The 12,457-nt window shown below is 34.9% G+C and overlaps 1 protein-coding gene across 1 annotated transcript in view; it reads left to right on the forward strand.

Moving 5' to 3' along the window:
• The window catches only part of RFX6 (regulatory factor X6), a gene marked incomplete at its 5' end in the record, with an annotated part of 55,794 nt that overhangs the window by 37,876 nt on the left and 5,461 nt on the right, over window positions 1-12,457 (forward strand). The window contains 9 exons of the mRNA XM_079938647.1: window positions 1,524-1,601; window positions 1,724-1,837; window positions 4,016-4,065; window positions 6,417-6,576; window positions 7,519-7,663; window positions 8,643-8,752; window positions 9,707-9,824; window positions 11,286-11,408; window positions 12,076-12,282. Coding sequence (XP_079794773.1) covers window positions 1,524-1,601; window positions 1,724-1,837; window positions 4,016-4,065; window positions 6,417-6,576; window positions 7,519-7,663; window positions 8,643-8,752; window positions 9,707-9,824; window positions 11,286-11,408; window positions 12,076-12,282 — 1,105 coding nt within the window. The remainder of the gene's footprint in view (window positions 1-1,523; window positions 1,602-1,723; window positions 1,838-4,015; window positions 4,066-6,416; window positions 6,577-7,518; window positions 7,664-8,642; window positions 8,753-9,706; window positions 9,825-11,285; window positions 11,409-12,075; window positions 12,283-12,457) is intronic.

Consider the following 12,457-nt stretch of genomic DNA (forward strand, 5'->3'; position numbering starts at 1 on the left):
ATGGAAATACTTGTGAAGATAAAAGTTTACTTGTACTTTAGTAGGTTTCAGGGATCAAAGGGTTAATTTTGGACAAGAATTATGAATTCCTTTCTATCTTTCATGCTGTCCTTATCCTCATTTTAGAAATATGTCTTGGCAACCTATCTAAAAATATAAAATCGTTGCTTAAAGTAAAGAGCATGTCTCATTTGCATCAGTGGTGACATGTCCTGCCAGAGGTGTGTAGTCGGCATACCTCCTTGGAAGTAGATTGGTAATCTGCATGTCATCGTTATACAGCTTTGCGCTAAACCACAAAGATATGTGCTGTCGCTGGGCTGCAGGGACAAAGGTTGGAGAGCAAAGAGTAGGGCAGGACACCCCCATCATCATGACCACCCTAGATACTATGAAGGTAAAAATAGCTAACAACTGTAAGTTTCTTAACATGAATTATGGATTACTCCAACCACTTTCATGTGTTAATTTATTTAGTCCTCATAACAACCTGACTAGATATTTACTGTTATTATGATCTCCATTTTATAGATGAAGAAATTAAAACACATAAATGTCAAGTAGTTTGCCCAGTATCACGTAGCAGATTAGAGCTAGCATTCAAATCCAGGTATCCTGCAGGAAAAGCTCACACCTCTAACCTCTAAGCCTGTTCCTGTTCACATAGAACACACAACCTGTAACAGGTAGGAATATTTCTAGCTTATGAAATAAAGATGTTTTGAATATGAATATTATTAGTTTGCCAGAATATTATCAAGTTCGAATCCATCGCATATTTTAAAATATGTTTAAAACTTCCTATCTCTGCAATACAAACATCAGTGTAACATGGAAATAAAGAATTTTCATAACAGACATTTAATGTTCAAATCTTTTTTTGGTCAGCAAGTCATTTGATATTATTACTAATTTTAGGTAAAGTGGTAACGTCTTATACTTCATACCAGGAAAATTGTTCCATGTGCGTCAGATCTCATTTAATCTTCTTTAACACCTTATGAGTGATATGTTATTACTACCTTACTTGAAGATATAAAGCTTGGGGTCAGAGACAAAGCAACCCGTGCAAAACAGTGCAGTGGAGCTGATGCTCAGTGTTAGCTGACTCCACAGGAAACCACTGCACCACACTACCCAAGCACCTACTTAATAAAACTGTGTGAAGATTTGATGTATTTTACCATTTTACATTTATTTCTCCAATCAAAGGTAATTTTTTTATTAAGCAGAAAACTACAATGTTGCTTTGGCCCATAGTTTCCTGAACATCAGCTTTTTCATCATTCTTATCACACTGTCCTGCAGTTGTCCATTTGCTTGCCTTTCTCCCTTCACAAGGCAGTAGGCTCCTTAAAATAAGAATTGTGCCTTTATTTTTGGTTCCTCAGATTGTGCACAATGCTTGGTACATAGCATGAACTTTAAAAATGTGTTTGAATATATGAACAAATGAATGCATGAACAAAATGAAGGCAGCACTGAAAGGGTGCTTTTGTTAAGATTTTTCTTCCTTGAAATAGGTTGATACCCTAATAATGATGTACAAAACTCACTGCCAGTGCATCCTGGACAATGCAATAAATGGAAACTTTGAGGAGGTAAGAGTGACAAAGAATGCTTTGCTGACTATATTATGTAAACGTTCTTGTCCTGTTCTTCATATGAGTTCATGTTAAGGAAAATGTTAATATTAATGTACATACGCTTTGCTCTCAACTAGATCCAGCATTTCTTATTACACTTTTGGCAAGGAATGCCTGATCATCTTCTTCCCCTGCTTGAAAACCCTGTTATCATTGACATTTTCTGTGTTTGTGACTCAATTCTTTATAAGGTAAGCTCCTTAGGATGTCAAACATGAACCATATATTTCTTTAAAAAACATTCCATCTAAATTTTTGCCATATATTTTCAATAAATTTGTTATTCCTGGCTGGAGATACACTATTAATTATTTTTCTGATGAGAAAGCAAGCAGTTTAATAGTATATGTTTAATAGTGAATGTATTTTAATATAAATTTTCATTAAGTAAAACAAAATCAGTTTCTGTTTACAGCTAAGAATGATTCTAAATGTGACATACTTCCATAAAAACTTAGTTAACTTTTATTAACTGTTTAAGGTGTTTTCAGAGTAAATAACTTAATGGCTTTTTCACAGTATCAGTGTTTTGGGGAAAGCAGAATTAAGCACTCTTATGGGACTAATAACTTGAAAAATTTGGAAATCTCTAGCGTTAAGGCATTAATGACCAATTCTGTTCTTAAGCCAAATAAGAGTCCCCAAGTGTCTACAGAAGGATCACGAGGATATCGTAAACAGATAGGAGCTGGTTGGCCATCTAGCCCGCCATTCAGCGGGGAAGAGGGTGAAGCTAATTCCCCCAACAGTCTGTTCCCTAGTTAGAGCAGACACAGGTCCAAGCTGAGGAAGCAAACTGTACTGCATTCTGGGTATTTTAAAGTGAGTTTGTCTACATTAACCTCCTAAATTGTCAGAAGGAAAAACAAAAGCTTTCCTTTAAGAACATAATTTGAGTAAGCAAGAAAACCCAAGCTGGAATCCTGTTAAGTACTTAGGAAGTAAAATCCTTCTAAGTTAGTTGCTGCTGTTTCGTTCTCAACTTGGCAGAGAAGTGAAGCAGAAGCTAGATAAACTCAGTCCAGAAGCAACTTTGCACATCAAGAACTGTAGGTGGGCTTGAACCAGGATGAGGGAGCCCATATTTTCATCCTCTGTTCTGTTCTTCCTCATCGCAGTATAAGAAAATAGAGTCTCTACCTTTAGTTCAAGCTAAAGCTGAAGAAGGACAAAGGAGAGCAAGGATCGTCTCATTTTTCTGGGTCAAATAAGAATATCATCATTTAGAGAGAAAGGGTTTAGTTTGCACTAACAGATTGTCTGAAGTGTTTAAGACATGAGGAAGTAACCAGAAAGGGGAAAGAAGGTGGTTCTAAGAGTAGGTATAAGAAAAGACCTGGACTCGTGCACACACACTTACCAGCATCAAGGTAAAGCTGTTTTGGACTGTCATTCAACACCTCCAAGAAATATTCTTAAAGCATAACTTCCCCCCCACCACAAATGGTCTATTTCTTTGAGTCCAACACAAAAGTCCAGAGTTTAAGTACCGTTATGTGCACAAAGTTTTTCCTCCTCCTGGTGGACCCAGGGAGGCACAGTGAGCACTGTAAATAGAGCAGTGTAATATGAACTTCTGTAAGATCTTCATCCCATCCCTAGAAAGTGGTCAGCTTTTAGTCCATAGACCTGTACATGATTGCCAAGGCCAGTTCATTGGTAACTAGCATACTGGGCATATACAATACTGTCTCTTGTTTTAGTGTTTCATATACACGGACTACATGTGCATTTTGCTGGTAAGCTGCACAAGCCTTTGTAGATGAGTATCTACTCACGTTTTGAAATATCTTTGAAATATCCAAGGGGACCTCTTGGTCCTCTTCTCCAGGCTGGTGCACTCAGTTTATGAGCCAGCCTAGGGGATCTGTACTGTTCATATCCTATCTTGTTCCCCATCTCCTTTATTTATCATAGTTTTTCCTGAGCTGGGATCAGTCAGCACTAATTTTTTCTTTTTTTCTTTTTACTAGTTCTCATCAAGGTCCTACTCACCATATCACCCACATTTAAGGTTCAGTCTAGTAGCCCTTTATTTTCAGTGTTCTTTATGTTCCAATAATTAGCTCTCTGTACCCGGTACATTTGTGTCACCTGCTTAACTAGCACTGCAGTGCTTCTATATACCCCCACTCCCCTTGCCTTTTACACACACACACACACAAACACACACACACACACACACACACACAACACACATACACAGCTTACATATATACATGCATTTTAGAGATAAAAGTATAACTTTCAGAAATGAGTTAACATATTATTCTCTAGAAAGCTAGGAATAAAAAGTAATTGACAAAGAGTAAATGTGTTTCTATAGAAATACTAAGGATTTATGTTAACTCTCTTTTGCTGTGATTAAGGTTCTAACAGATGTACTCATTCCTGCAACAATGCAAGAAATGCCTGAAAGGTAGGTTCAGTCAATAAAATATGATAGTTGCTTGTATAGGGTTTAACCTTATACATTATAGTAAAGCAAAACATTAAGTAGAAATTCATTCATTTACCAATATTATTTTCCTATTCCTGCCCCTTTGTATGAGCTATAAGAGATGTGCCTCAATTTTTATATTCAAACCTCAATGAACAAAATTGATGGAACAATCCTGAAATCCCTTTAATTTGAGAGCTGCTCACGTGAGAAATAAATATTTAAGTGTAGTTGACCTTTAGGTTACTGAGGAAGCTCTTCAATGGAAACTGGCTAGAGGGAGATGAATGGGGATAATTGATGGAAAATAATCACAATAATAAAACTATAAGGAAAATTATTTTATATTTATTATAACTTTGATCTTAATTGCCAAAATTAGAAAGTAGCATAATGGAATTACCACCTTCTTTTAACAAAGGAATAAGATCTCAAATTGAAATGATGCCTGAAGATTTTTCACAAAGTCTTTTCCTATTGTTCTGATGTGAGAACAATAGGAACTTGAAAAAAAAGCCAATTTTTAAAAAACGAATTCTAGTAAAGTAATGAAATTTATTTTAGTATTTTGGGGCACAAATACATATAGGGTGAGCATAGTTGGTTCTCAATAAATACATGATGATTGATAAAACAATCTCTATTTTTGATTTACCTTTTCCTCTAGACTGGTTTATTTATTTAAATAATAATTGATATTGGCCTGGTCAATAGTTTCTTTTAATTATTAATACGTTGTCTTTAAACATCTATCCTGAGCTCTGAATTAGGTACACTTAACACTTCTGTGTCACAGCAAAATGGCTATGCTTACATAGTGACAGGCATTCAGCCGTGTAACTAATAGTAATAATAGCTGACTTTTATTAAACACAGTGTGGGATTTGAGACTTACATAAGTTATTTCACTTAGCCTGAGAAGTACTATTTATCTCTTAGGTATGCAGGTAGTTCATATTCATTTAGAAAATGAAAAACACGCATAAATGCATTTAAAAAATCACTCATATAAAATAAAACTAAAAAAATCACTCATTGTCTTACCACATTTTTAATGTCTTAGGTTATTATTGTATCTCACAGACTTTTTTCTAGGCATATTAAAAATGGAATTATAGTACACATACTATTGCAGTATACTATGAAAATCTTTCCATATCAACAAATATAGATTAGCATTTTTTAAATGATTGATTGCATAGAAATCCAGCATCTGAAAAATACTATACTTTATTTAACCAATTCCTTATCATTGAACAATTAGATTATTTTAAAACAACTTGTCAGACTATTCTAAAGTAACTGTTATGATCCAAATTCACAAAGAGGAACCTGGGAGTACAAAGAAATTAATTTGCCCAGAGTCAGCTGATTTTTAAGGAGCAGAACCTAGATTTTAATTGAGGTCTGTTTAACTCCAAACTCTGCCTATTTTTTTCCTGTACTATGTCACTGTGCCCCAACATATGCCCCATCCTAAATATATTTAGATCTGTTTTGTTGAGCTATAATATGTAGATTGTTGATGGATTTATAAATTTTTGTATGTTTTCATAAGATATACACAACCAACCTTTGCAATTTTCTAAATGGGGTCCTCTAATTAGTATGTTTGTGGTAATTTGTTCTACAGTTATATTTGGATTATAAGAATATGTTACTAGAAACAAATATGAAATACCTGAAATGGCATTATGATCCCTATGCGTGTCTCTCAGTAGCCAAAATATGCAAACTCAAGTGCACACTTACCTTTTCCCAGAAATATTTTATAGAAAATGATTGAATTATGAATTAATATTAATAATAAAGTATGTCTTATTGATCACTTTCTGCCTGCCAAGTTTTAACCTGAACACTTTCCATGAATTATTTCATGTAATCCTCATAATAATCCTGTGACATGGATACTATTCTTTCTTTTTTTTTTATTTTTTTGATGTGGACCATTTTTAAAGTCTTTATTGAACTTGTTACAATATTGCTTCTGTTTTATGTTTTGGTTTTTTGGCCGCGAGGCATGTGGGATCTTAGCTCCCCGACCAGGGAATGAACCCGCAGCCCCTGCACTGGAAGGTGAAGTCTTAACCACTGGACTGCCAGGGAATTCCCTGGATACCATTCTTATTCCTATTAACAGATGAGGAAATTGGACCTTCAAGGAGACTGAGTATTTTGACCGAGATGATAAATGGCAGACCTAGGCTGACTTCAGTCATGTTCTTGGAATCAAAACATAATAATATACCTCCATTAAACTGCATTTACTTAATGCATTTTGAACTACTTAGCATTTAATAGAGTGTTTTGTTCTTTGGGGGTTTTTGTAGCTTATTAGCAGACATAAGAAATTTTGCTAAAAATTGGGAACAATGGGTTGTTTCATCCTTGGAAAATTTGCCAGAAGCTCTAACTGACAAGAAAATACCTATTGTGCGAAGATTTGTATCATCTCTGAAACGACAAACATCTTTCTTGCATCTTGCACAGGTACGTTGGTAAGCTGAGGGTATTTGAGTCACCAAATAAAACATGAATCATCTGATAGCAAAGACTGGGGAACTTTCAGAGATTGGAGACTAAGTAGACAGCAATTAAATGCAACATGAGATCCTAGAGTGAATGCTAGAGCAGAAAAAGGACATTAGTGGGAAAACTGATGAAATTCGGTAGTTTAGTTTAGTTAGTTTAGTTACTAATATTGTACCAGCGTTACTAGTATTGTACCTGATTTTGATAATATACAATGGTTATGTAAGATGATGACATTAGGAGAAGCTGGATACAGTATGTGAAAATACTCTGCACTACTTTTGCAACTTTTTTGTAAATTTTAAATTATTTCAAAATAGAAAGTAAAAAAAGAAAAAAAAACTTTTGAATGAAACGGAAAATGTAAAACTCTTATTTGCCAGATGAATTCAATTAATAAATGAATCCAATTAATAAAATTAATAGGTTATGGGGAATGAGCCCGTGTGATGTTGTGAAACCCACAACACATTTTAAACTACCTCTAATTTAGTTCTCTTAAATAGGGAGAAAAAAGTAGTTCTTAAATTAGAGTTACATGTTTGTATATTGTTAAAATATACTTGCCCTCTCCTCAAATGATCCTTTGCTTTATGAAGGTTTCTAGCCCCCTGAATTTTGAAAGACTAGCTTGGGATAGTTCCAGATAAGAAATTTAACGTTGTGAAATTCTTATTTTATGACCATGGGTGAAAAGAATTATTTTCTTATTCCGAAAATAGTTTTCAAACCTTTAACAGAGATGATCATGAATCTCAGCTACTGCTTTTAGTTTTAAAATAAAAAAAGAGTTATTTATGATACTTTTCTCTCAAGGAACTATTTCTCTAGAAGCTAAAATTTTCTTTTGATGGAGGATCAGTGATATAATTTACTGTCTTTTTTACTTTCTTTATGGAGATTGCCAGACCAGCTCTCTTTGACCAGCATGTCGTGAATTCTATGGTATCTGACATTGAAAAGGTTGACTTGAATAGTATTGGATCTCAGGCCCTTCTCACCATTTCGGGCAGCACAGACACTGAATCTGATATCTACACTGAATGTAAGTTTTCTCTTTTTGTTTAGGGCAGGTCATCTATAATTTCATTGCCTAGAAATAATCCATATAGAAAAAACCTGGGAATAATCAAAACAGTTTTGAGTTTTGTGAGTTTTCTTCCATTTTTATATTACATGCATACGCATTTCCATGCGTTTTGTACTCTTGGCATCATATGGTGTGTAATGCATACCAAAATGATATCTCAATGCAATACTGTTTTTCAAAGCTGAAATGCTCTGCTTAGGTTTGGACAATCTGACAGAATTTACCAAGCCAGTACGTGTGACCGGTTCCATTTCCCAGGGATAACGACCCACTGTTTCTCCCATCATTTCTCTCTGAAAACACCAAAAAATGCAGCCTCCTATAGGCTACAGCACACTGCTCTCTGGGGACAGTCTAACCTCAGTCCTGCTTTCTGCTTCTTAACATAAAATTATATTACCCTTTGGGATTCAGTAAACCTCAAACTCTTTAATAAAATGATAGTCCTTAACTGCCCCTTTAACTTTTACCTGATAAAAGATTATTTATTTAAGTGGCTCAATTCTGCAGGGCAGAATTTAATTTTTGCTAAAGATAAAGGATATTTCAGAAAGCAGGAAATCAACAAGTCTAGCTTAGTTCAGTCATTAGGTTTCAACTAACCTGTTGCATTTAATGGAAACATTGCATTCAAAATGAATAATCATCTCTACTGACAACAATTCTTCCCTAGTATATAGTATATAAACCTGCATTTCAATATATACCAAAACATAGACACTTATGATTAAAATTTTGAAGAGTAAAGAACTAAGGAATTTTTGTTAGTTTCCAGGATATGAAAATAACTTCTTTAACACATTTAATTTAATCTACCTGTCTTGCCCTTTTATTCTATAAAATTATTAATGATTTCTACTTTTAGGTTTCCTCTTGGGTTCAAAGTAGTGTGCAATATTCTTCTTCTTTTTTTTTTTTCCTTTTTACATGGTAGATGACTCTATCACAGTGTTCCAAGAACTGAAAGATCTCCTTAAGAAGAATGCCACTGTGGAGGCTTTTATTGAATGGTTGGATACTGTGGTAGAGCAGAGAGTTATTAAGGTATTTTTCAATGACATATTCAGAAAATAAAATTTTGTTAATAGTAAATGCTAAACTGGCTGTAATTTCTTGAATGGTGGGGGATGGTGATAGGCTGTGTGTAATAATACTTTGAAAAGCTTTTGAAACCCTAGGAATAAGGGAAGTCAAATATCAGGATTAGAAATATGGCAGATTTGAGAGCACTGGGCACAGTTGCAATTCTATTTGTCGTTTTTTGACAGACTACAAGACACTATTCCTTCCCTATCAGTCAATAAGGTTACAGCTGTGTAACATCAGTAGTGCAAGATAAACTTAGAAACTGGAAAGAGCTGGCCCTTTTCTTAAAAAGCACGTTTTCACAAAAGCTGACAGAAGATATGGTTTTAAGTATTTACATTTTTTAATTCCAGGAGCTCAGTATTTTGTGTTTTCATGTGGTTTCTTCAACTCTTTCAGTTAACCTTCAAGTCATCCATCATGAAACAAGGCCATAAGAACAAATATATCCATCACCAGTTGGTGTTAGCCATTCCATATCAAGGAAACTAGTTATAGTGTAGGGACTTTTTTTCTCCTGGAAGGAAAACAGATGATCATTCAGGACCAGAGAAGTCAGAGTTAATCATTCACAGAAATATATAACCCTTCCTTCATACTTCGCCTTCTGCTTTTTTTAAAGCTCTGTCAAAGGAAAATTAAGAGAGAAAATATTTTGTAAATTATTTCATTTCGTTGTCCAATTTATTAGGTAACAAAACCATATAGAATAAAGACCTATTAACCTGAAAAATGATGGCAAAGCCATATGAAAATTAAAATCCCTAGACACATCATTTTATTTGATAAAATAAATGGCATGCCCTGTCAACCTGTCCGTTTGTCAGTTTTTCTACCTCTTGATCTTACATAGGAAGCATGTAATAATGAAATGACAGATTCTATAGTTTCATTTTGTTCCTTTACTTTTAGACCAGCAAACAAAATGGAAGATCATTAAAGAAGAGGGCTCAAGACTTTCTGCTAAAGTGGAGCTTTTTTGGTGCTCGAGTAATGCATAATCTCACCTTGAACAATGCATCTAGCTTTGGTATCTTATGTGCTTTATAAAACTCTTCTTAGATGAATTATATCTTTCATGCCTCAGTCCCATTTCCTATCAGTTTTTAAGCATGTGGCACTGTCATTTCTCAAATTGGACTCTTGAGCCCGTGGAGAATGGTCGGTTTTAGCCTGGGTTTTGTAGTCAGACCACTTGCAGAGTTAAATCCTAACACTGCTTCTCTTCGGCTTGGCTTAACCCGAGTTAGGCTGCTCATTGTAGAAATGGGAGACTATTTCTTTCATTGGGTTATAGAGGCACTTGAGTGACGTGATATATATAAAAATACATTGCCAGGACCTGGAAAACACAATAAATAGCAGCTATGACCATGACACTCCATCAGTGCTTCGATAAATTTTCTCTGTTAAACAAGCAAATAAACAATAATTAATACGTTATTTTCCAAAACTGCTATTCATTGAAATATGGCAAATGTTTGCATCTTTTCCAGGAACCTACCCTCATAGTTGTATTCCAAGAATCCAAGACCAGCTTAGAAGACATGCTGTCATATGTTTTTGAACCATCTATCCTGATCTATACAACTTATGAAACAATTGAGTCGTTAGCTTTTTCAAAAATCGAATACCTTCTTTTTCCTAAAATTTCTGAGATTCTTAGTTTGTAGTTATAACGCTATCTCCTGGACAGTACCTCCACATTTAGTAGTTGCATTTTGAGAAATCCTCGCATTATAAAATAGGTTACAGTTAACTAAATTGGTTTATTTAATTTTTAACAGAATTAGATAAAATCAGTGAACTTGTATCGAGGGATGAACAAAATATATTGTCTATGATTTGAAATATGTTGCTTATATTTAAGGTTTCTTGAATTATACAATATTTAAACCTGACCTTATTATGAAAAAAGACTTTTGTTGGAAAATCTGTTGAACAGTTAAAAGCAGTTTGAGGTTTTCCAGGACATCTTCCACATGAAAATTACTTTTCTCCTTTTTTTTCAAATGAAAGAGCATTTTGTTTCAGGCTAGAAAGACATCTTCTTACTTGATACTTTTTTCAGACCATGTTGGCTATTGTCTAATTATTTAGTACAAAGTAAACAGAAATAGAGCAGAGTAGAGCTCATTCTCCCCAGGTTAAAGCTTATCACACTCCAGTGTGTGCCCTCTTAAAGCATAAAGCATGTCTCACTTTCATCCGAATTTTCCTTTGATGTAATTAGTGGTCAAAGAGCTGGCAGGACAGTACACACAGTGAGCTGGGCAGGCGGTACACAAAAAGATTAGAGACCCAAGTTAAGCATGTTGGTCTTAGCAGGTCATTTAAAGTCCAACAAGTATTTGTTTATTTCAGTTGCTCCTTGTAAAGTGTTTCGAGATGGTCACAAAGATAACTTGACTTCTCTCTTTCTCTTTCCTTCTCTTTCTCTCCCTCATTTCATCTCACAATGCCCTCTCCCCATTCCCTATCCATAAACAAGGTTCTTTCCATTTGATCCGAATGCTTCTTGATGAATACATTCTGCTGGCCATGGAGACCCAGTTTAATAATGACAAAGAGCAGGAGTTACAGAATTTACTGGACAAGTATATGAAGAATTCAGGTGATTTAAAATGTATATCTCGTTTTGCATATGTCTTTGTTGAAACCTAAGTTCAAGAATTTGTAAGCACACTTGTTAAATGGATTTATAACAGTCTCAGATTTTACCCCCAAAATGTCACTACTAACACAGGTTACTAACACTAAGAGAGCCCTATTTTTTCTTTCCTCCATTGGTATATAGAGTAGTCAAGGTACTTTACTGGAAACCCTGAATAATACAAATCAATATTCTTAACTTCTGAGAACTCAGATAATATTGGACAAGTGACAATAATACAAAAATAACTAGAATTTAAGACAGCACATGTGGTATACCACCTTATAAATGGCGTAGAGATGAGTTCTATAGGAATTTAAAGAAGGAGGGACACAATATATTTGGGATGTGATGACTTGCATTTTGAAGGCTGTTCACTACAGAGTGGATTATTTAGTGCCCTGAAGAACACACCTACATCCACAAATATACAATTAACAAAAACCAGCACCACTGCCAACACCAAAGATCTGCCAGTCTTATTTCCCATGGAAAACACTTCTCAGGAATTTCCAGATTTATGACACAACCCTAGAACATTTTCAGTTTTTTTTTTTTTTTAACTTGGGCTTATCCACTAAGAACATGGCAATGATATTAGCTTTCCTATTTAAAAAAATCTTTCCAGATGCAAGTAAAGCTGCCTTCACTGCTTCTCCGAGTTCATGCTTTCTGGCCAACCGTAATAAAGGGAGCACTGTTCCCAGCGATACCGTGAAGAATGAAAGCCATGTGGAAACAACCTATCTTCCTCTATCATCCAGTCAACCTGGAGGCTTAACCTCTGCTCTGCACCCATTCCCTGCTGGGAACACAGACAACATGCCGCTCACTGGTAGGCTATGAAACAACCAAGAAAACCTCATAGGCTTCAATATGTCTCACAGGAAACTATTCCTTTGTTTTCTTAAAGCTGGTAAACTCCAGGCATTTCAAGAATAAAAAGGCTTCTCTTCACTGACTTATAACAAAGCTTTATAATATTTTTGTGATTTTCAACATTTGTCATT

The sequence above is a fragment of the Stenella coeruleoalba genome (genome assembly GCF_951394435.1).
Source record: "Stenella coeruleoalba genome assembly, chromosome: 12".
NCBI classification, from domain to species: domain Eukaryota; kingdom Metazoa; phylum Chordata; class Mammalia; order Artiodactyla; family Delphinidae; genus Stenella; species Stenella coeruleoalba.